The sequence below is a fragment of the Ovis aries genome, chromosome 17 (genome assembly GCF_016772045.2).
Source record: "Ovis aries strain OAR_USU_Benz2616 breed Rambouillet chromosome 17, ARS-UI_Ramb_v3.0, whole genome shotgun sequence".
Classification (NCBI taxonomy): Eukaryota; Metazoa; Chordata; class Mammalia; order Artiodactyla; family Bovidae; genus Ovis; species Ovis aries.
The window spans coordinates 44,893,458-44,916,276 of record NC_056070.1 but is presented as its reverse complement, the minus strand read 5'-3'; the positions used below and the strand labels follow the sequence as shown (position 1 = coordinate 44,916,276).

The 22,819-nt window shown below is 52.2% G+C and overlaps 1 protein-coding gene across 1 annotated transcript in view; it reads right to left on the bottom strand.

Moving 5' to 3' along the window:
• Window positions 1-22,390, bottom strand: part of GALNT9 (polypeptide N-acetylgalactosaminyltransferase 9) — a 124,165-nt gene extending 101,775 nt beyond the window's left edge. Inside the window, exon 1 of the mRNA XM_027956382.3 lies at window positions 21,679-22,390. Within this exon, the coding sequence (XP_027812183.1) occupies window positions 21,679-21,919 (241 nt within the window). The 5' untranslated portion in view covers window positions 21,920-22,390. The remainder of the gene's footprint in view (window positions 1-21,678) is intronic.
• Between the last annotated feature and the right edge of the window lie 429 nt (window positions 22,391-22,819).

The following is a 22,819-nucleotide window of genomic DNA, read 5'->3' as shown; positions in this document are numbered from 1 at the left end:
CCTCATGACAGTATACTGGTGCAGGGCCTCTGGCTGTCCCTTGGCCCAGGCTGGTGAACAGCATGGGGGTGAACACCAGGCCCTCACTACAGATGAGTGACAGAAGGCTTCAGGGGCACCTGCTGGCCCATGGTGCTCCTGGCTGCATGATTCCCCTCCAGGAGGGTAAAGGGCTCCCTCTGTGGGGCGGATACCAGCTCTTTCCCCTCTCAGTTGGGGTTAGAGGTAAGGATGGTGGTGGGAACACTCACAGTTAGCATAGCTTGAGGACCAAGTGATGGTGGATAACCAGCATGGCCATGTCACATTATCTAGATTGAATATAAGCCTGGTCAGGGGATCCGCAGAAGCTCTCTGCATGCCCAGTAGGGCATCACATCTCACTCAGAGAATGAGCTGCCAGCTGGCGTTCAGGAAGCTTCTCCAGCTCAGCGGGAAGGCCAGGATGAACAAGGCTTCCTGGGCACCCGCTGGCTCCCGGCTGCATCGCCCTTGCAGAGGGGTCAGGGGAACACAAGGGGCAGAGCTGCATCCTGCTTTTGCTGCCACTTCGAGTTACTGTCAGGACTTCTCTGTTGGTCCACTGGTTAAGAATCGGTCTGCTAAAGCAGGGGACGTAGGTTCGATCCCTGGTCCAGGAACTATGATCCCAACTAAGTTGCCTTGGAGCAACATAGCCCACATGCTGCAATCACTGAAGTCTGAGAGCTCTGGAGCACTTGTGCTACAACTGAAGAGTCTGTGCACCACCATGAAAGGTCTTGTGTTAATGCAACTAAGACCCCATGAAGAAATAAATATGAAAAAAAATAAAGTTACTGTCAGTGTCTCCCACAGTTTTATGTGAGGCAATAATAATTATAATTAATAACCATCTTTTAAACCACCATGATATTTAAATGTTTACTTAACAGTTCCTCTATGCTTATACATTTACTTATTTTACATATTTAGGATCATATTCTTATTTCAGAAACTGAACCACTGGGTCAAGCATAAAACATTTTTGGAGATCTTGGTGCCAAATTACTTTCCAAAAGGGTTAGATTTGCTTTATACTGTGGCCAGCAATATCTGTTTTTACTTTTCTAATTAGAAAGTGCATTTCTTCTGATTGAAAAGGTCATAAATATTTATTGCGGAAAATTCTGAAAATATATACACACAGAATCACCCAGGAAAACCAGTATCAGTATTTTAGTGCCCTATATTATTTTTATAAGTTTACATATAATAGTTTCAAACAAGTTTAATAAATACACGTGATGTATATATAAGTCTACATCTTAAGCATTTTCTTATGTCACTAAAAATTCTACATAAGTGTAACTTTATATGGCTGCAAACATAAAATCTCATCTTGTGGTTGTACCATTTATTTCTTCATCTGTTCATCGAACATATATGATGTATCTCAAATGTCAAGAGCTGTGCCAGGTGCTGGCCATCTTTGTCTACACAAAGGGAGGTGGCCCACTCAGTTGAGCTCTAGCCCAGGTGGGTAACCTGCTCAGGTGTACTCCAGCTCAGTCCAGGTAGACAAGAGCTGGACTCACCAAGGCAGAACAGGTGCCTGAGGCTCCAACACAGAGGCCTGGTGGGTGGGTGGCTCTCCTAGGAGCCCAGATCACTGGGAGCCCAGGTGCAGGAAACAGAAGTGGGTCCCGGGCTAAAGGAAGCAGGTGGTCAAGGTTGGGTTCCAAGGGGACAGGCGCAACTCATGGGCCCTTTTCAAATCCAAAGTCCCACCATGCCCCTGCAGATGAAGTGTGCGTCCAGAACTCACTCTGTTCTGGTGCTCTTGTCCAGAGCCCGAGGTGACACTTCCGGGGAAACACATTTGGTTTCTGAGGCAGAGATTGGACTTTCAAGAGGAAAAGTGGCTTCCATTTGAGGATTGCGGTGACAAGAGGGCCCTCCCCTCTCAAATTCATCATCATGGCTGTAATTGGCAGAGATCGCACACGGATGTGAAAGGCTGCTGAAGGCCCACAGCAATTCTACTTTTATGGAATAATCATTGGAAGTTCCTTTCCCGTGACCTGAGGGAAGGCACTTCTAATTAGAAGAGATAATTTGGAAGACACCATGGGGAGGGGAAGACGGCTCTATCAGAGCATGGGTGTGAGATGCTATTCATGCCGTGTGGGGGGAGGGGAGACTGACTTGGATCTGGAGGCAGGATAGTGGGGATCGGGGGTGGGGAGGGGGGAGCGGCTAGGAGGAGTTTGGATCCCGTTTCCCAGATGCTTTCTCTTGTGCCCTGAGAAAAGTGACAACTGCTGTTAATGATAAATAGGACTGTGGCGTGCGTCAGGGGGCGAAAGGGAGTGGTGGGGATGGGGTGAACGGGTGCACACACCCCGCGTGCAGCAGCCACTGCTCCAGATCTAATGGGTCCAAACCACTAGATTTTCTAGACTTCCGAGAGAAGGCAGCAGCACATGTTCACATCTCTAAATATTAGCAACTCATTCAATAAATCACAGTAAGTTAACAAATGGAGTCTCTGTCTGTTAGTTAGCTGGGACGGGTGTGGTGGGCTGAGTAATGTCTCCCAAAGATATCAGGTTCTAATCCCCAGAACCTGTGAACGCATTGCATTATATGAGACTTTGCAAGTGGGATTAAGGTATAACCCTTGAGATGAGAGATAGATGGGTTACCCAGGAGGGCCCCAAATGCCATCACAAGTATCCATGAATGGAGAGGGCGGGGGAATCTGACACAGAGAGGAGGCCTGTGGCATGGAGCCTTAGCCGGCAGCGAAGGCGCAAAGGAAGGGACACCTGGGCCCCCAAGAAGCTGGGAGAGGCAGGAAGGAGCCCCCTGGAGCCTTCAGAGAGTGTGGCCCTGCCCACACCCCGATCTTAGCCCAAGGAAACCCATCTTAGGCTCCCGCCCTCTGTAACTGTGAGAGAAAACTATCTGTGTGGTTTTAAGCAACTCCCAGCTGATGAGTTGTCACAGCAGCAGTGGAGAGACGCAGAGGACAGAAGAAGCCGCTGTAACAGCTTCAGACGTTCACATCCTGGGTGGTCCCTCCCTCGCTCCTCTGCCCCAGGCCTGTCCTGACATCCTCAGGGTGGGGCCAGGGACCCAGCAGAGAGCTGGGTGGAGGCCTGCCTGCTGAAGTGCAGTTTCATGGGGGTGTGGAGGCCCCAAAACTGGGATCTTGGGACGGTCTGCTCTCACCAGCCCTTCCTGGGAGCTCTGGGCTGGACAGTCCAACAACCTTTGTCTACGGTCAGCGCATGTGAACCACAGTGCCCTAGGGATGGTAGGGGCACAGACCATCAGATGTAGAAGTTCGGGGAGAGAGGGGTGAAGGCATCTGCTGAGAAGCCACAGGAGCCAGGTGGAGGCAGGGCCAGGCCTGGAGGCCAGCTGTCCCGGGTACCCTGATCCTGGAATCCAGAGGGATGCTCCAGCCACTGGACACCTCAGAACCTCAGGGTAGCCAGCTAGAGTGCAGGAGCCTCGGTCCTGGGGTGCCCAGAGGCTGGGTGCACCTCAGGAAACTTGGGCACTGACCCTCAGCAGAGGGCCCAGACCCTGCAGGGGAGCAGCCAATTGGAAGAAGGGCCCCGCATGGGGATCAAGTCCCAGAGGCATGCCAAGTCCCCACGTGGTGTTCGTAGAAATCAGTGCAAGCAGGTCTTGCGGGAAGCCTTCCTTTGGAAGGATCCAGCAGGATGGCTTCCTAGGTCTGCTTCTTCACAGGGCGCAGCCTAGGGCCCCACCCCTACATAGGCAGGGCTGCGGCCCCACCCTCGCTGCGGGTTCTGCACAGTTCCCTGAGGAGTCAAGAGCTTGTGCCCTCGGTTTAGGAGAATGGACAGGGGTGGTGGGCTGAATGGTGGCCCCAAAGCCCTGTCCAGAGGGAACCTGTGACCTTGGCCTTATTCAGAAACAGGGTCTTCGCAGATGTTAACTAAGCTCAGAACTCTGGGTGAGGTCATCTGGATGCGGTGGGTCCTAAATCCAACGATGAGCATCCTTACAGTTCAGAGAGACACTTACAGAAGGAGAAGCCACATGAGGAGGGAGACAGAGATCTGAGTGAAGTGCCTACAAGCCAAGGATCGCCAGGGAGCCAGGACTGCCAGGAGCTGAGAGAAGCTGGAGAGAAGCCTGGAACAGATTCTGCCTCAGCGCCTCCAGGAGGATTCAACCTGCCAACGCTTTGATTTCAGACTTCTGGCCTCTAGGACAGGAAAAGGATAAATTCTGGATGTTTACAGCTACCCTATTTGGGGTCATTTGTTATATAGCAGCCCCAGGAAACTCATACAAGAGGGAAGGGGGAAGGGGAGGAGGGGGGGAATTGTAAGAAAAAGGCCAGCGGCAGACCCCACGGTTGCTCGGCTAGCACCTACTCTCTCCATCCTTTTTATTAGTAGAACCACAATTTGTTTTGGATAGGAAAAAAAAATTCTAAAGCGCTTCCTCCCTGGGCTGACCTTGAAGCTAGAAGTGGCATGTGCCCAAGATCTGGTCATTAAGATCTAAATGGAATTTTCTGGGTGGAATTTCTGGGAAATATGTCTAAAAGGCACAGACTCAGCTAGTATATGTGGGGTTTGTTTTTGTTTTTTGCCTTTTATCTACATTCTTTCTCCTACCTGGAATGAGGCCTCAATGCCTGGGGTCCAAGCAGCCATTGTGTGACCATGAGGTAGACTGTCACACAAGAGGAAGGCAGGGGCTGGAACTTAAATAAGATTGGGCTCTTGAGGATGTCTATCATCCTCTGGATTTCATGTTCCATGAGAAAAACAAAGCATAATGCAGTTACGTCATATCAATCAGGGTTTTTTCAGAACTCTGAATTCTCCACCCAGAGAAGTAAGGGGGTCCGTGTTAGGAATAGGAGGACACCACAACAAGAAAGACCAGGCCACCTTCCCCAGTGGACTCTCACCCAAGAAGGACTTGGCTGCCCATCCCGGGCCAAGAACCTTGCAGGTATGCAGATGAAACCACCAGCTCCAGAGGAGCCCCTCCAAACTTCCTCTCCCCCAGCAAAGTCATTCACACTTGGCCAACTCACTCCTTCCAGCACAGAAACCTGGGCTATGTGGGCGGCTGTGATTTTTCAACTTGGAAGGAAGCGTGGCTTTCAAGCTTCCAGCTTGCCTTTGAGTCACTGATTTCCATCTGTCACGGCGACTTAAGCCAATATTCCGGGAGAGGAAGCCGCCCAAATGAAGAGGCTGCCGGTCACAAGATAATCTGAGAGGAAGAGGTTGGATGGAGACACCTTCAGGAAGTCAGAGGCTGTCCTCACCAGAAGGTCGGGCAGGACACCTCTGGAGACACACAGCAGCTGGCAGCCCAGATAAGGGGACTCCATCAGTAGGGGACCCATAGGGACAGGCCAGGCCAGTCAGGCCAACTTGCCCCCTAAAACCACCTAAGAATGTTAGATTTAAGACAAAGTAGCAAGATCAATTGTGAAAAAGCAATAAGTATCTGACAAGATGGGAAGAAATTACTAGGACAAATTTGAAGAATAGAAGGGATCTGAGAGATGACTGAGTCCAGAACTTGCTTTTTTCCCTGAGGATGCTCTGAACACGGGGAACTTAGGGACACAGAGGGGAGGAAGTCAGAGGCCCAGATGAACCCCTGTGAGGGGCACATAGCCTCTGGGCGGCTGGGGACCCACAGGCCTTGAATAGGTGTGGGAAGGAGGGGCTCTACTAAAGACCTTCCTTCTCCCAGCCCCTCACCCCCATGAACCTGGAGGAGGAGATGCAAACTTACCCTTCCAGGCCTCCAATGAGACCATAAATCCATGTTTTCTGAAGATGATCAGCACACAGCAAACATACTGGGATGCTCGAGAAGAACAGACAGACTCCAGGTGGTGGGTCCTTACACTCCCCTGGGATCAAAGAGGTATCAGGGGATTTTGCTGGTGGTCCAGTGGTTAAGAATCAACCTTCCTCTGCAGGGGACGCAGGTTAAATCTCTGGCTGGGGAACTCGGATCCCCCGTGCCGTGGGGGTGATTAAACCCACACACAACAGCTAGAGAAGCCTATGCGTTGCAAAGACCCAGTGCCACCAGAACAAAACAAAGACGCCATCAGTCTCCTCTCCTAGCATCACCCGGAAAGTGGGACTCCACAGTTTGCAGTGGAGAAACACACCCTACCCCCCATGACCCACTCATCACCCACAAGGCTCCTGACAGTCCTCTGCATGCCCGTGACCTTGACCACAGGCTTCACGGAGCATGGATTTGGAGGTTGAGGGGTGGCAACGATGGCAAGCCAAACATCCCACCACCCTGGCTTCCCTCTCTCTTCCCCAGTGAGAATTTAGGCCGATTTTATGTGCTTGGCTATTAATTTTAATGATTACAAAGCAGAGATAAAAGCAAGAGCCCCTGGTTTGCCTTTGAAGATAACGTCCCTCCCAGTTTCCGTTTTATCCACTCTCTCCAAACACAACGGGTAATTTCATTACAGACAGGTCTTTTAAGATTCCCTGGGGACTCAAACCAATAACATATTGTCAATAGCGGGAAGACTGACTGCCCTTCTGAAACTATGAAGTCATGAAGATTTCGCAGGACACGGCAGTACCTGTAAAATATATTCTCACTGAGACTAATATAATATTTGATAAATCTTCCCACATAGTACTTGTGTTCAACTAATATGAATATTTATGGGACCAAAGCAGGGGAGATAAGGAATGACTGGAAATATCTGGCAAAATGGATTTCCTGGTTCCTTCACTTTGTTAAGTACATGGGGCCGTGGAACGTCCCTCTGTCAGCTCTGTGCAGCTCTGTCCCTGGATTTGGGTCTGCTTGCTACCGGGGAGCAGGAATGGGGGATGTTTGGGTGTCCTGTCACTTCAAGGTGACCTGGCTCTGAGTAAAGCCTCCTGAGACCGTCAGGGTGTCCAGGGCCTGACGCCTCCATGCCCATGGCATCAGACTCCAGTCCTGATGGCAGAGTCTCCCAGGAAATGCTTGTCCCCTGGGCCAGCCCAGCTCTGGGGGTCACAGGCAGGAGGAGACCTCGGAGGCTACACTCAGGTCCTTAGGGAGCCGAGAGCCTGGGTGGCCCAGAGAGTGAGGCTGACTCAGTGTCCCCAGCCCCACTGGGGACAGGGCGCAGCCCCGCCCTGGCCTGCTTGCTGCCCTCCGGGGCAGTGGCTGCCTGCCATGCTCAGGCCGGAGCCCCAGGACCTTGTGCATAGTAGGTGCTTATGGATGAATGAAGGGACGAGTGCATGAATGAATGGGCCACTGCAGACCCCCAAGGGAAGGAAACAGAATGGGAACCAGGAGTACTGCCCCCGAGCTCTGTCCTGGAAACAGTGACCTTCCAGACAAAGAATGATGGATAAGCATGAGAGCTTCTGTTGACCTCAAAAAGGCAGAGTGCCCCCTCCCAGTGTGGCCCCCCAGCTCAGTCAGCTTAAGCTGCATAACAAGTACCACCAACAGGGGCCAAACAGCAGACATTTCTTTCTTATGGCTCTGGAGGCAAGAAGTCCAGATCAAGGCAGTGGTTTGGTTCCTGATGAGAACCCTCTCCTTAGCTTGCAGACGGCAGCCTTCCTGCTGCATCCTCAGGGTCCTTCCTTGGTGTGTGCATGCACAGAGCATGAGATTCCCATCCTCCTCTTCTTAGGAGGCCAGTGATCCCATCACAGGGGCTGCCCTCATGACCTCACCTAACCCTAATCACATGCCAGAGGCCCCACCAGGGTTAGGGCTCCAACATAGGAATCTGGGGGACACAGACATTCAGTCCATTGCATTTCACCCCAGCTCCCCAAATTCTCATCCTTCTCTCATGGAAAATACACTCACTCCATCCCAACAGCCAACAATATGTGAGTCATAGGCCCACTGTCAAGTGGGTTTGTGAAGATCCACCTGTCTCTCATCCATCATCCATCCACGTCCCTACTCATCCACTCATCCATTCAAGCATCCTTCCTTCCTCCCTCCCTCCACCCATCCATAAGTTCACCCACCCATCCAGGGAACAAATATTTACTGAGAAAATATTATGTATCAGGCATCATGCTACCCCATCTGTTCAAACTCTGCCCCATTTCAATTCTTTTCCTTCCATTGTCTTTGCTTACATTTCTGAGGAGTTACTATGTGTCAGGCACTTTCACAGGCATCACCTTGTCTAATCTTCTCAAAATCCTTTCATGGAAGGGTGATCATGTTTCCCACTTCACAGATGGGAAAAGCACAGCTCAGCAAGAAGAACTGGCCTGACACGGTCATCCAGTTGGGGTTTAGAACCAGGTGCATCCAGCTCCAGTGTGCTGCTCCAAACTCCTCCTCATCCCTCCTGACCTTCAACACAACCCATCAACACAGTGCTCCCTTTTGTCGCTGATACTCAATGCCTTAGAGGACAGAGAACGCCAGTTGGCTGCCTCTTTCCCACTTCACTGTAAATTCTCAGAGGAAGGCACCCAACCTCCGAGCTTTGGGCACCCCCTCCTGTGCTCTGCACAACAGATCGTGTTCTGTGAGTAAAGTGTTAATTGGATTAAGCCATCTCCCTGATCCCCCTTCTTCAACTTCCCGTGGACATCTTGGAGCATTGTGTTTTTCTGCAGGGGTGGGGCTGCATAAGAAACAGAACTACAGGGCTGGTGGAGTTGGGTGAGGGGAGGTCAGAGAAACTGTGGACAAGCAGAAACCAGAGCTGGTGCTGAACCAGGTCATCTGAGCCAGAACCACACGCCAGGCATTACCTCCACGAGCTTATATGCGTCCTCCACTTACTTCTAAGAATAAAACCAAGAGATAATTACTATTTCATCCCATTGTACAGGTGAGGGAACTGAGCAAGGCTGTGAAGGAACCTGCACAAGGCTGCAGGGAGCAGGGCTGCTCGCCTGGGTATTTTGACTCCACAGTCACATTGCAGCTGCAAGGCTCTGCCCCATCAAGGAAGATATAAGCTTGTTTGCTTCCCTGTGTCCACTGCAAAGTGCTCAAGCACACAGAATATTAACACATTTTCCACAATATGCTCAAATAGTGTGAAAATAGTCCCAGGCACTTTCTGTTATTGTCTTTCTCTGGAATAAAATTGAAGCTTGCTGGGTTTCAGATGGGGGCTGCACATAGAATCAATTTGACTTAACTATTCTGTTAAAAGTAAAAGTAGTCCTTTTTGCTAGCGCAGGAGGTATCAGTCCTCACCACCGAGCTCACTAAGTTGATGTCTTCCCAGCTCATCGTCGGGGAGGCGAGGCAGGGCAGGGACCCTGGCACCAGTGTGCCTGGGTCTCAGTCCCACTGCTGCCAGTGGGGGCTGACCTTGCTTGGCCATGGTCTCATCAGCAAACTGAAGATAGATTATCTCCTGCACAGGCTGTTGTGAGCGCCAAATGTGGTCACAGACCTCGAGCGCCTAGCATGGTGCATCCACCTTGGTTACTGTTACCGTCAGGTGAGTGCGAAGCATCTCAGAATGATGCCAACCGATGGCTGGGACTCAGCTCTGGAGCTGTGAGCAACCTTTGTCCTGGGGTCTCCCCCAGAAACGTGAAGGCTGGGAAGCAGGGCTCAGGGTGTGGGAAGGAGAGCAGCCCTTCACCTGAGAACACTCTCCAAGAGGTGGCAACATCTACAGGGTGGAGGCAAAGGATGGAGGGGGTGACAGTGCCAGAGAGGAAGGGGTGTCCAAGATGAGGATCCTGGAGGAGGCACAGCTAGCTGGGCAGCCCCCCACCAGTGCCCATTCGCCTTTGGAGCCAGATGGATCTTTCCTAAACTTTCCCCCTGCTCCCCAGAAAAGGCCTGGGGATGAACCACCCTTGAGGGGAACGGGGGAGGAGATCAGCTCCCCTCGAGGCTGGGAGGTGACAAGGCCCCTCTCTGCCCAGGCCCTTGCAGCCCCCTATACCTTTAGCGGCCTCTCCCAGGCTCCTACCTGCCCTGTGAGGGGCTCCCACCTTACAGACCAGGGGTTCTCAGCCCTACCAACTCAGTGTTCCTATTCACAACACACATCTGTAGTGGTCCCTATTCTGAAATAGGATGTAGATAATACATAACCAGACATATATTTTTTAAAAAATCCATTTAATAGTATGTGTGTGCTAAGTCACTTCAGTCGTGTCCGACTCTTTGCGACCCTATGGACCATAGTCCACCGGCTCTTTTGTCCATGGGATTCTCCAGGCAAGAATACTGGAGTGGATTGCCATGCCCTTCTCCAGGGGATCTTCCCAACCCAGGGATTGAAACCTCAACTGATAACTTTATTTGCTGCCTCTCTGAGAAAATGGAAAAAAGAGAACACCCCAGCTTCCACCCCACCCGGCTAGCTCAACTACTGTCCCTCTACCTCAGAAGCAGGAGCAGGAGGAGCTGTCCGAGGTGCTGGCCAGGCCTCAGCTTCTGAGCTGGGGTGCCACCCTCTCATGGACTCCAGGATGGGCTCTGGCACCCAATCCTTCCCTCTCAGCTAATTCTCATCTTGGAAATAACACCCTCTGTCAGCCCCATCTCCCTTTCCAGGACAGACCCTCATCTCATCCTCCTTCACAGGACTGGTTCTCAGTTGGGGGAGGAGATGCCCCCAGGGGAAATTGACAGTACTTCTCCATGTCCCACATTGCATGGGGGTCCCACCACCAATAGTCATCCAGCCCCCAAATCCACAGTGCTTTGCAGAAAGGCCCCGTGTCTGCTGCTTCCAACTTCACCCCCAACCCGCATCTAAGCTGACTTTGTCCAGGTCACCCCCACCCTTGGAGCAGCAGTCAACTCTCAGTGCTCATGGAGTGTGACCCATCAAAGTACTCAGCAGTGCTTGTCCCCTTGACTCCCAGGATCAGACACTGGCCTGCCTCACCTCTCTTCTGGCTATTCCTCATCTCTTGGTAGACTGTCCCAGCTCAGCCAACCTGCCTCTTCCCCTGCACTCACTCCCTAGTCTGGGTGAGACCATAAGGCTATGTATGTGGGTTTCGATAACATCTGCATGTGGATAACTCCTGCTATGGGCTCAACTATGTCCTCTTAAAACCTGTGCATTGAGGGGACTTCCCTGGTGGTCCAGTGGTTAAGAATCTACCTTGCAATGCAGGGGACATGAGTTTGATCCTGATCAGGAAACTGAGACCCCACATACCAAGGAGCAACTAAGGCTGCATGGCACAACTACTGAGCCTGTGCCCCAACTGGAGAGTCCGTGTACTGCAACAAAAGATCTTGCATGTCACAACCAAGACCCCAGGCAGTCAAATAAATAAGTACTTTAAAAAAAAAGTTTTATGTCGAAGACCTAACTTCAATGTGACTGTATCTGGAGAGGGGCCTTAGGGGGTACTTAAGAATAAATGAGGTCACTGGGGGACTCTAAACCAATGGGGCTGTGGCCTTACAGAGGGAGAGACACCAGGAATGCTCATGAACACAGAAGAAGCCATCCGCAAGCCAGGAGGAGGCCTCATCAGAAACCAGCCATGCCAGCACCTTGATCTTGGTTTTCAAGCCTTGGGAATTGTGAGACCATGAATTTCTGTGGTTCAAGCCCTCCAAGTGTGCTGCTTGGTCACAGCAGCTCGAGTAGACTCATACGGCTCCCAGTGTGAGTCTCCAGCACGGACTCCCTGACCACCACTCTAGCCAACCCTCCAGCACATTCTGTGCCTCAGGACTCTTGCACTTGCTGGGCCTGGATCTCCCTCCTTCAGATCTCTGCGTGTCACATCCCCACCCTTACTTTCAGACTTCACTTAAAAGTCACTCCCTTCCTGGGGCCTTCTCCGGATGCATGATGGAGATGCCAGGGCCTCTCCCCTGACACTTCATCCTTCTGCCTTATTTTGCCCCCTACCATGTATTCAGGTTCAGTAGTCTGTTCAGTTTGCTCACTGCGATCGGCAGAATCACGGACCCCAAAGGTGTTCACATCCCAGCCCCCAGAACCTGGGAAAATGTTAGGTTACATGGCAGAGAAAATTAAAGGTGTTCATCAGCTGAGTTTGAGCTGGATTATCCAGTGGGCCCCTGTGATCATAAGGACGCTTAAAGGTAGAAGAGGGAGGTGAAGAGGAGAGTGGGGGTTGGGATGTGACTTTGGGAGAATGGCACAAAAAGGCGAAATGCTGCTGGATTCGGATATGGAGGCCGGATATGGATGCAGGATATGGGTGCTGAACCCCCAGAAAGGGCAAGAAAACAGGCAGGAAAAGCCTCCACAGGGCACCCTTCCCAGGAGACCCATGTCAGCCTTTGACCTGCAGGAGCCTGAGAAGAAGGCTTTCATCACACACCTCTAAACACACTGTGTTCTCAGACCAGGACGTCTACAAGAACCAGTATTTCTACAAATTCCTTGATCTTTCTGTGAACAGTACAACTACACTGCACTCCAGTGTCAAAAGCATTAACTCATTGCATACAAATGTCTAAAATATATGACTATTTTGGTAACTTCCTGTTGAGATTTCTTCCATTTTTAAAGAAATATACTTAGAGGCTCATGAACCAGCTGTGACCTGAGCCTCTCAACTTCCAGGAGGTCCTGTCTGGCAAGTCAGTCCACACACAATTGGGACAATCAGGACTTCCCCTCATCCCAGCCATTGTTCCCCTGTACCAGCCCTGTGTCTAGCTCTGGGCACACACTGCCCCTATAGCCTTGAAGCCAAGACTCACTTCTAACCAGGGTGGAAAACTCAGGGAGGAGGAAGGGGTCTACTCTGGGCCAGCCAGGAGGCTACTGGAGCGGCTACTGGGGCCAGGATCCATCACAGGCCGGGCACCTGTAGATCTTATTTCTCTGGCACACTGCCAGGCCCGGGGTGGCATATTAAGAGCCATTGTACTTGGGCTCATTTACTTAAAAATAAAACCCAACAGCTGAGGCTTCTGAGCAAGGCCCCTCTCTGGAGGACCAGAAGGTCGAAGGTCGCTGCCTTGGGGTGGGGGTGCTGGGGAGCAGCCCGGGGGTGTGGTCAATGCTGCTGCCTTCTTTTCAGGACCCAAGAATCAGGGCCACATCTGCACAAGTGGGTTATTTTATTTTTATTTATGTTTTATCAAACTCAAAGCTTCAGAAAGCCTTGGAAAGAGCACGGATCCAGAGTCCAGCATCTCCCTTCATCGGTTCTGAGGCCATCAATCCACAATCCCAGGGGAGACCACTTTCTAAGACCAGATGCTACAGCTCAGAGCCTCAAGGGCCATCTATGACAGCAACCCCACACTGGTCTTTCTTCCAGCCTTCCTGCAGTATCCATGTCTCTGTAAACCACTCAATTCATGTTACTTAATAGCCTCCTTTAAACCAATGCACTTTTGAATTAAGTGAATTTGCTTCTTAAATAAGTGATGTATTGATACGCAAGATAGGAGACCTCTATCCTTTGCCCAAAATGTTAATCAATAGGAAATGAAACAGCATTTGGCTATTAAAGTCTAGCTGGATACAGAGCCAGCCAAGGATGCTGAGCCTGGGGGTGGCACTAAAGGTAGATAGGCAAGTTCAGAACATGCAAGAGGCATGTTGCCATTGAGTTGAGACTGTCTTGGTACAGTCAGCAAGGTCAACGAGGATGCATGGGGGACAGCCTTCAGGATGGCAATCTGCCTGTGCCCAGCAGGATCCCGAACTTCGGGCAGTGTGGGTTAGCCAATTGCACTGGACACAGGGATGACTCCCTTCACTCAAGCCAATTCTTTTTGCCTCTACAAGGTTCTGCTGAGGTTGGTGTTTCCATCATCCCCACTTTACAGATGAGGAAACTGAGACTAGAGGGGAGTGACTGACTTGCCTGAGAGGTGGAGCCAGGTATGAACCCCGCCAGTTAACCCCTGTGTTCTAGACAGAAGGTAGGGATCTCCACGGGAGTTTTCTGGCCCCCAGGGGACACTTGACAACGTCTCATGCTGCAGCTGGAGGTGGGAGAGGAGAGGACTACTGGTATCTAGTGGGTGGAGGCCAGAGATGCTGCTCAACAGCTTACCAGCACCCTACCACCATGTGCAAAGATTACCTGGCCCAGATGTCAACAGCGACATGTTGAGAAGCCCTGACGAGAGACCCCAAGGCAGGCCACAGGCTGAGCAGGCAGAGAATCAAGACTGTCCTGACCCTCAGGTGGCTGGAGAGACTGTGTGTTGTCACTGTCATTTTGGTCCCTCAGATCTGAGTGAGATCACAAATGTGCTTTAAAAATCCAACCAGCTAGACAGAGGCACAGACTTCCATGGTTGCAGATGAAGTCCAAGCATTCCTGGCACACAGGACATTTATGGTGTGTGAGCACACCTTCCTAAGAGCACAGTCCCATGTCCTCCCTGATAGCCACACACCACTCTCCTCCTTCATAGTGCTCTCCACTCATGTAGGTTGGGCAGATCCCCTGGAGGAGGGCATGGCAACCCACTCCAGTATCCTTGCCTGGAGAAACCCCATGGACAGAGGAGCCTGGCAGGCTACAATCCATGAGGTCACAAAGAGTCAGACTGAGTGACTAAGCACAGCACCACTCATGTGGGGCTGGCCCCTGCCCAGATGCCCTTCCCCAATCGCCTCACAACTCACTCGCATCTGAGTTTGATCATCACAGAGGAGCTCCCCACCCACCTTTGGTGTCAGTGTCCCAGCACACACAGCCACGTGGTCCTCTGGTGGTCAGAACTCAGGGCATCATGGTTACACTCCCTTTGGAGGCCCCAGGAAAGGGTCCTTCCTGCCTGTTGCAGCCTCTGGAGTTGCTGGCATCCTTGGAGTGCTTGGGTTGTAGACACATCACCCCAGGCTCTGTCTCTGCCTTCTATCTCCTATGTCTGTGTCCCTCTTGATCTCATAAGGACAATATTACCCTTACAAATCACTGGATCAGGGCCCACTCTACTCTAGTACAACCTCATCTACGTACGTCTGCAAACGGTTACATTCTGAGGTTCCCGAAGGACATGAATCTGGGGAAATGCTATTCAAGCCACACCCTATCTAAAGCGGGACCCCGTCCCACCTACCCACTCTCCATCACTCTTCCTCTTGGTGGCCTTTCTTTCTGCCTGGAGTTGCCCTGTTCACACCACTCGTTTCTCACCTGCCTCCCTCCTAGGATGTCAGCCCTGAGAGGCAGGGACATGCATCTCCTTCGCTCCTACACCCTGACTCAGCATCAGGAACATATGAGGGGTGAATGATAAGGATAAAGGAGATACTGCCTTCATTCCAGAGAACGAGAGAGCTTCAGCCTGCAGAGCAGTTTCCAAGGACCCATCTCACCATGAATCAGCCTCTCCCCATCCCTCATTTGACTCCTGGCTATCCTCCCTTCGAGGGTACCTGTGCTTTTTGAGAGCAGAACAGAAAAGCTGACCAAACAGCAGAAAGCTGGATCCCAGGCAGTAATGTCCCCAGTAGGACATGGGATATGGAAGTGAATAGAGACTTATTTTTGTCAAGTTACCAGCCAACGAAGGATAAACTGTCCTTTCAGAAAATAGTGCCGAACCTCTGAAATATGCAAATTGCTGAGCTGAATTGTAAATGCAATCACTCAGCCCCGGCAGGCTCCCAAGGTGGGGGTCACGGTTGGCCTGAGTTATTCCTAGAAGTGGGGCCCCCGCTGGATTGCAGAGTCTCTGGATAGAGCTAGCCTCTCCAGAGTGAGATCTGCTCCTCCCCGGGGAATTGCGTGAGGGGTGTTTATCTCAGGGTGAAGCACCCCTGCCTCTCATCGCCCCAGATGCCAAGGCCCAGGACTGCACAGCGCTAACCTCTGTGACCGGAAGTGGCTCCGGCTGTTCTAATATGGGTAGTTGGTGGTTGGATGGGGTCACAGGCAGACCAGCAGGCAGAGGAGCACAGGCAAAGAAGGGGAAAAAAAGGCAAAACCAACATGCTGTTAATCTTCTCAGGGTGAGTGAAATGTAATTGCAGGCGGCTCCCATGTAGGAGAATGGAAAAAGCCATTTGTGTCAAAAGCCCCCCCGCTGGCTGTGGTTGTGTAAAAGCCTGGGCTCTGGTTGGGAGCACCAACTATTTTTTCACTTTCTGTAGTAAATCAACAACAGTGGGGGATGTGAGACAGATGCAGGGGGAGAGGCCAGCCAATTAATGACCTGGGGTGGGGGTGGGGGTAGGGGGAGGAAATGGCCAACCAATTAATTGCTGCCATTCTGAAGCACGACCTGCCAGGACCAGTGATTAAATCCTGAACGAATGGCAACTATTTCTCCGGCCACGGTGGCTTTAGCTGCTGGAATCAGCAATGCAGGACGTTTTAACTCATAAAGCAGATTCGAGGAAGATGGAGGAAATTGATGAACTCGAGCTGGACGGGCCCAGGAACCAGTGGGGAGCTACTTCTGGAATTAAAATTCACAATGACTAGGGAAATCTTTCTGAGGAAACACACATGCCCTGCAAGTGGAATATCTTAGGCGTCTTCAAAACCGAGCTGCTCGTGCATAGCAAAGGGCTTGAAAACCCTTCTTGTGAATTCAGCACCTTCTACGCACACGGGATCTCAGGAGTGGGCAGACTGGGACAGGCATACCACAGAGGTGAGGAGTGGTCCAGAGGGGCAGCCAGCCCCTCGCCGTCCGCAGGAACCTTCCAGGCCCCTCTCAGACACCCAGCCCGCCCCTCCTCCACCAGGCTCTCCTGCAGGCTCCACCCACCTGAGGCATTCATCCTTTGGTCCCTTGAAGGGCACTGATCAGGCATCCACCCCACGCCAGGGTTTGAGGCACTTGCTGTCCTCACATGGCTTGTGCTCTCATGTGATATTTGAGTTCCCACGCCAAGTGGGGACCGTTTGGACACCTCCCCAAATTCAGCTTCTCAGCTGTGACACCTGCCTACCGCCAAAGCAAGCACCACAGTGCAGGAAAGACGGTTCCACACGGAGGGGTCTGTTCCCCCTGCAGCCCGAGAGACCAAGGCAAACACAGGGTGACCACCTGGCATTCTCTCCATCTGCCTCCTTCTCGCCTCTTCCCAGGCACCTCCTGGTCTCAACTCCAAAATTCTTCGATTACTAAAACTCAGGGTGGGGACTTCCCTGTCAGTTCAGTAGTGAAGACTTTGAATGCAGGGGGTGTGGGTTCAATCCGTGGTGGGGGAGCTGAGATCCAATGGAGGAGAACAGAAAAAGCGATTCAAGTCAAACAACCCCCTCCACGCCTTATGACCAAAAAAGCAGAAGGTAAAAACAGAAGCAATATTGTAACAAATTCAATAAAGACTTGAAAAAATAAAAACACCACTCGTGGTGCTCAGACTATTGTTAGGATTTCAGCTTCCTGATCTGGGCCCCCTGCAGTGGATGCAGCCTCAGGGACAAGTGCCCCTTAGCAACTTGACAGCCACTTCCCCACTCTTCCCACCCAATTCACACCCCCCATCACATCCCCTTAAGCAATACTCTGCTCCAGACCCGGGCTTCCCAAAGTGTGCAGTCAGAATCCTGGGAGGACCAGCACATGGGACAGGATTGTTGGCAGAAAATGAACGCAGCAGTAAATAACATTGACTCATGCCGTGAGACTTATCCCCTCTTAAAGGCTGTCTCAATCCCCTGATTTCTTCAAGGAGAAAGTCTTGGTTTCATGCCAATATATCCCCCACACTTGAGACTCTCCCTTCTAACAAAGAGAGGGCAGGTTTCTGGCTCAGAGCCTCTGCTGACAGCCCTGTCACGCTGGAATTAAAGAGCATGATTTTGTTTTCATTACATTCATTCGCCTAGTCCCTTCCTGCTTACGGGTATGGTGGTGATTTGCAAATGTCTTTGAAAATAAATTTATTCTAAACAAAAACAATCGTTTAGAGAAAGATCCACTCACTCTCTCATCCAACAAATATTTCTGGAGCATGAACTGTGTGCAAGGTACCACCCAAGACCCTTGGCATTAGAACTGTGCATAAAACAGACAAAAATTCCCACCCTCGGATGAACAATAGAACAGGTGTGGTGCACAATTTCTTTAGTTTGAGAGAGCAGGGCCAGCAAGTACCTCTTCCCAGTGGACGGGAAGTGGTGTTGGCAGAGCTGGTGGGAGGCAACCCCCACCTGAGATGTACAAGGCCATCACCCGATAGACCACAACGGGACCTCCTGTTATTTTAACTTGAACTTTTGTTAAGTTAAGAAATGTAGATTCTAAAGCAAGTATGCTTCTAGCAGCTGCTAACTTCCTAAACAACCTTGAGCAAGCCCTGCTGTCTCACCGGCCCTCAGCTTTTCCATCTGTACAAAGGATACACGGCTTTGACCTTTGATTGTGAGGGACTTGGCTGATTAGAGGGTCAAGTTAGAGGGAATTAACACACATGTGTCTGAGTTTTTAAAAGCAGCCAACCAACCCAAATGGAAACCTCCCCCTCCCATCCCCAGCTCGAATTCAGCCTCTGCTCCTAAGGGGTCATAGAAGGCAGAAGGGCTTGAACATGTGACCAACTGAATGGGAGTTCCTCTCCCTTCTCACTGAGCTTAAAGTGAAATTGAAAGTTGGTTGCTCAGTCCTGTCCGACTCTTTGCAACCCCATGGACTGTACCCCACCAGGCTCCACTGTCCATAGAATTCTCCAGGCAAGAATACTGGAGCGGGCAACCCAGGGATTGAATCCAGGCCTTCTGAATTGCAAGCAGCCTCCTTACTGCCTGAGCCACCAGGGAAGCCCACCGAGCTTAGAGGTTCTCCAATTCCAACTTCATAAGACTCACTGTGCCAGTTGCAGGCATGAAACCAGGATGCTGTACTTGATGTGCAGTTTAAGATATTTGGAAGGATGATTTTTGCCTATAAACATTTTTTCTTTTGCCTTGAGCACAAAACTTAGAAGCAAACTCTCACGTACATACAGCGTGTGACTATACTGCATTTCCTTAAAGAAAATCCATGCCCGCCTCCACCCCCCGCCCCGGTCCTGTGAATTTGAATCTACACACACCATTAATAAGTCTTTGCTGAGTCAACAAGACATTTCAAATAAAGGGCACTGGACCAGCTAAAGAAAGGCTGTGGGGGGTGTTGGGGAGGATGCTCTGTTTCTGGGCCCTGCTCCCCAGGGACAATCTTTCCTTCCCACCAGCTCCTTCAAGCCAGGAGAAGTGTTTCTAGGAAGCAGTCAAGGCAAAGGAAATATAAGCAATAAATCAATTTTGTTGAGGTTTCTCCCTCTCCTTTCTAATCTCAGCTGAATTCGTATTAAGCAGAAGCTCCTAGGAATCCATATCCTATTTCTCGGATCTAAAACACAACAGACAGTAGTGTAAAGGGCTGTGGCTTGCCTCCTCTGGGAAGCAAGCTCCTTGATGTTCTTCAAAATCCTTTAACAGAGGAATCTGTGCCAGTTTGAAGGGTGAGCACTGTTCTCAAAGGGCTTCTTGTGAACAAAGATCAACCAGTCCTGCACTGTCCTCTCCTTAGTGACCCATCCGGGCTGAGTGCTAGATTGGGGCTCTCTTGTCATGTCCAGAAACAAATACTGAATGACCCCTGGGTAAGACGCTATGCTAGGCACATGGTCTGAGATGGGGATGCAAGATAAAGAGTGGGATGGGTGGGAGAGACAGAACAGAGATTGGAGAGAGACAGAACAGTTGGGCTAAGGGATGGGTAAAGAAAGGAGAAGAGAGCAAAATTGATAGGAGGAAGAGATTTGGTGAAGGGATGAGGGAGAAAAGATTTTAAAAAGGAGAAAGGGGTGGGAAGAGGAGTAGGAAGAAGAGGGGAGGGAGGAGGAAGAAGCCAGGAGAAGGGAGGGGGAGAGGCTGGGGTGGGCCTGGGAATGACACTCCACTTTCCCAAAACACTTCATCCCCCATCAGTCGGTCGAAGGTCCTGGCTTTTCCAGCCTCCAAGAATCCCGGCTTCTTCTCACCTTGATGTGGGGGAGGGGGGAGAACAGCTCTCAGCGCTGAGCTGGCCGTCAGGATGTTACACAACCCAACGTGCTGCCAATGTTTTTATATAATCCTCTACTTCTCCCCATAAAACAGACCATAACACCCTGGCAAACACACTTCAATAAAGCTGTGTGCTATTACCGGGGCACACTGCCTTCCTGGAGATGAATCACCACTGGAATGGTCAAGTGACAGCTAAACTAAACTTTTCTCCCCTCGTGGTTTCAGCTGAATAGGGAAGATCAGAAAAGCCGAGCAACCCACCAGAACTACCTCCAGAAAAAACCCAGGAGTTCAGGGGTGGTGAGAAGGCACTTGGGAAGCCAGAGGATGTGCTACTCTCCCAGAGAGGGCGGGCATGGCTGCAGACAGCTCCTGTATCCCAGGCATCACCAAGCCTCGGGTTCAGAGCTGCTGCTCCAAGGCTGGCTGGGCATCCAGAAGGAAATCCCAAGAGGACCTCCACATTGGACTCAGTGATGTGCGGAACAGGCCCCGTCTATGTAAGCTGGCTCCCAGACAGCTCCTGCTGGAGCCTGTTACTGATGCTTCCTAAAGAGCATTGCCAGGGGCTGCTGGTACAGAAACCAGAATAGCACAGGACAGAAGGGGAAAGCCTACTAATGGGGTAAACATAAACTTTCCTCTTTCCTCCTTGCACACTGGCACAGAGTAAGCCCAGGGAGCAGCAGTTGCTTTATTCTGCTCTACTGCAACCCAATGTGGAAAAGTACTCCTCCTCCCCCACCACCTAGCTCCATATTGGCCCTGAACCTCCTTGACTCCCACGCTGACCCTCAGGGTGACTCACATCCGCTTGGGATGAAACAAGGAGTCCACCTCCAGGAGCCATTTCCTGTAGAAGCTTCCAAGGACTCCAGGTTCCCAGGCACCATGGCTCAGGGTCCATTTAGGTAATTAATATCTGCCAAGCCCCTGCCAGGACCTAGACTCTATTTGTCCATGAGTCACAGGTTCACAGCCTCATACTTGGCCCACAGCACCTGGTTGATTGAGCCCAGAGCATCCCCAGGATAGGGAACTGAACAGCTCCAGTGGTTGGGGCATAACTCTTTGCAACCCCGTGGATTGTAGCCCACCAGGCTCCTCTGTCCATGGAACTCTCCTGGCAAGAATACCAAAGTGGGTTGCCATTCCCTTCTCCAGAGGATCTTCCTGACCCAGGGGTTGAACCTAGGTCTCCTATATTGCAGGCAGATTCTTTACTGTCTGAGCCACTAGGGAAGCCCACTTTTCTCCACCAACATCTAACAAACACCTCTGAAGGGCAGCATAGCCATCCTGCCTCTCTCCACTTCTTCCTCATGAGAGAAGAGTGAGTCTGGGCTTAGCCCTGATGCCCCACAGCTCCTGAAGCAGTATGGCAGACTCCCTTGCTCTTAGATCTGGGCACCGCCTGCTCTTAGCACAGGCCCTACAACCTCTAGAAGTTCTCTCAGTTCCTCAGGGAACAAGGTGGAGTCCCTTCATGTGTACTGGTGGGTTGGGGCACTCAAGTGTCCTCTGGGCACATAAGTGTATGCGTAGTCATTCAGGCCAGCATCCTCAGCTACACAGATGCTGTATTCCCATCTGCCTTCTACCTGACTCACTCGCCAAGTAACAGGAACTCGATCCTAGCCCTGGTTGGCCACCAGGTCCCTGGGGTCTTCGCAGGTTGTAGCGCCAGGGACACATTTCAACGTCCCAAGCCCGGAAACAATTCTTCCCCAACCCACTCTCCCAGCCTCTTTGTCCCGAGTGAGGCGCTGGCTCAGCTCACCATTCAGCTGGTTGTAGACTACCTCCTCCAGGTGGTCGAGGCGCTGCAGGATGGCTTCGCGCTCCGCCAGCGCGCCCACCTTGGCGTGCCGGCTGCGCACCCGGCGGTCGGCGCTGCGAACGATCTGCACAAGCCCCTCTGAGCGGTCCTGCAGGCGGCAGTACACGGAGAAGAGGATGATGCCCACGAACACCAGGATGTTGACTGTCAGCAAAGTTTTGATCTTCCTGGCCACCGCCATGAACGCGGTTGGAAGCTGGGGGCTGCCTCACCCGCGGGGCATCCCCGTGGGCCCGGTGGACACAGGAGCCTCCGCCTGGCCCGCTGCTTCGGGGACCATGAGCCACCCCAGCTCGCGGCGGGCTGGGGGTGCTGAAGGAGGGGGGCTGCGGGCCGGGAGCTGCAGGCAGGGGCTGCAGGCGGATGCTGCGGGAGGGCTGCGCGCTCTGCCGCCCCGCCCGGGAGCTGTCCCTTCAGCACCACCCGCGCCCTCTCAGCGCGCCCCTCTGCCTCCCGGGTTCCCCACGCGCAGGGGCTGCCCGGGGCCGTGGGCGCAGGGGGCACTCGGCATCCTCCTCAGAGGGGCGCGGCCCCCTCTCAGGGGAGGCGGGGAGGGCTTTGGGGCCCGGAAAAGCGAGGGAGGCTCGGGCCGGCCGCGCTCGGCTGGTGTGCGGCTCCTGCCCGCCCCGCAGCCACGGCGCCGGTGCGGAGTGACGCGGCCGCCCAGCTTATCAGCATGCACGCGGGGCCCCGTGCCCGCCCCCTCAGGCCCGCCCCTCCGGGACCGCCCCCTCAGGGACCACCCCCACCCCACCCCACCCGGTGGGGCATGAGGTCTGGCGCGCGCTCTAGGCTCACGAACCGGGTGGGGCGGGGCGGGGCCTCGCGTTCAGGAGACCCAGTCCAAGGGCGTCCCGGAGCGCGCGAACAATCTCTCCACACGCCCCCTCCCCAAACTTGACCAGCGGAAGCAGGATCTTGGAGAGTGAGTGTCTGGTCAAGGCGGTGTAGTGTGCGTGGATGAGCAGGGGTAGGTGGGAGGGGAGGCTCTTTGTGAGAAGGAGGGGGGACAGTAGGGTCAAAGCCTCCTTGGTGGTTTGTCTCACCTCTCCCTCGCTCAAATTTAATCAACCCCGGCCTC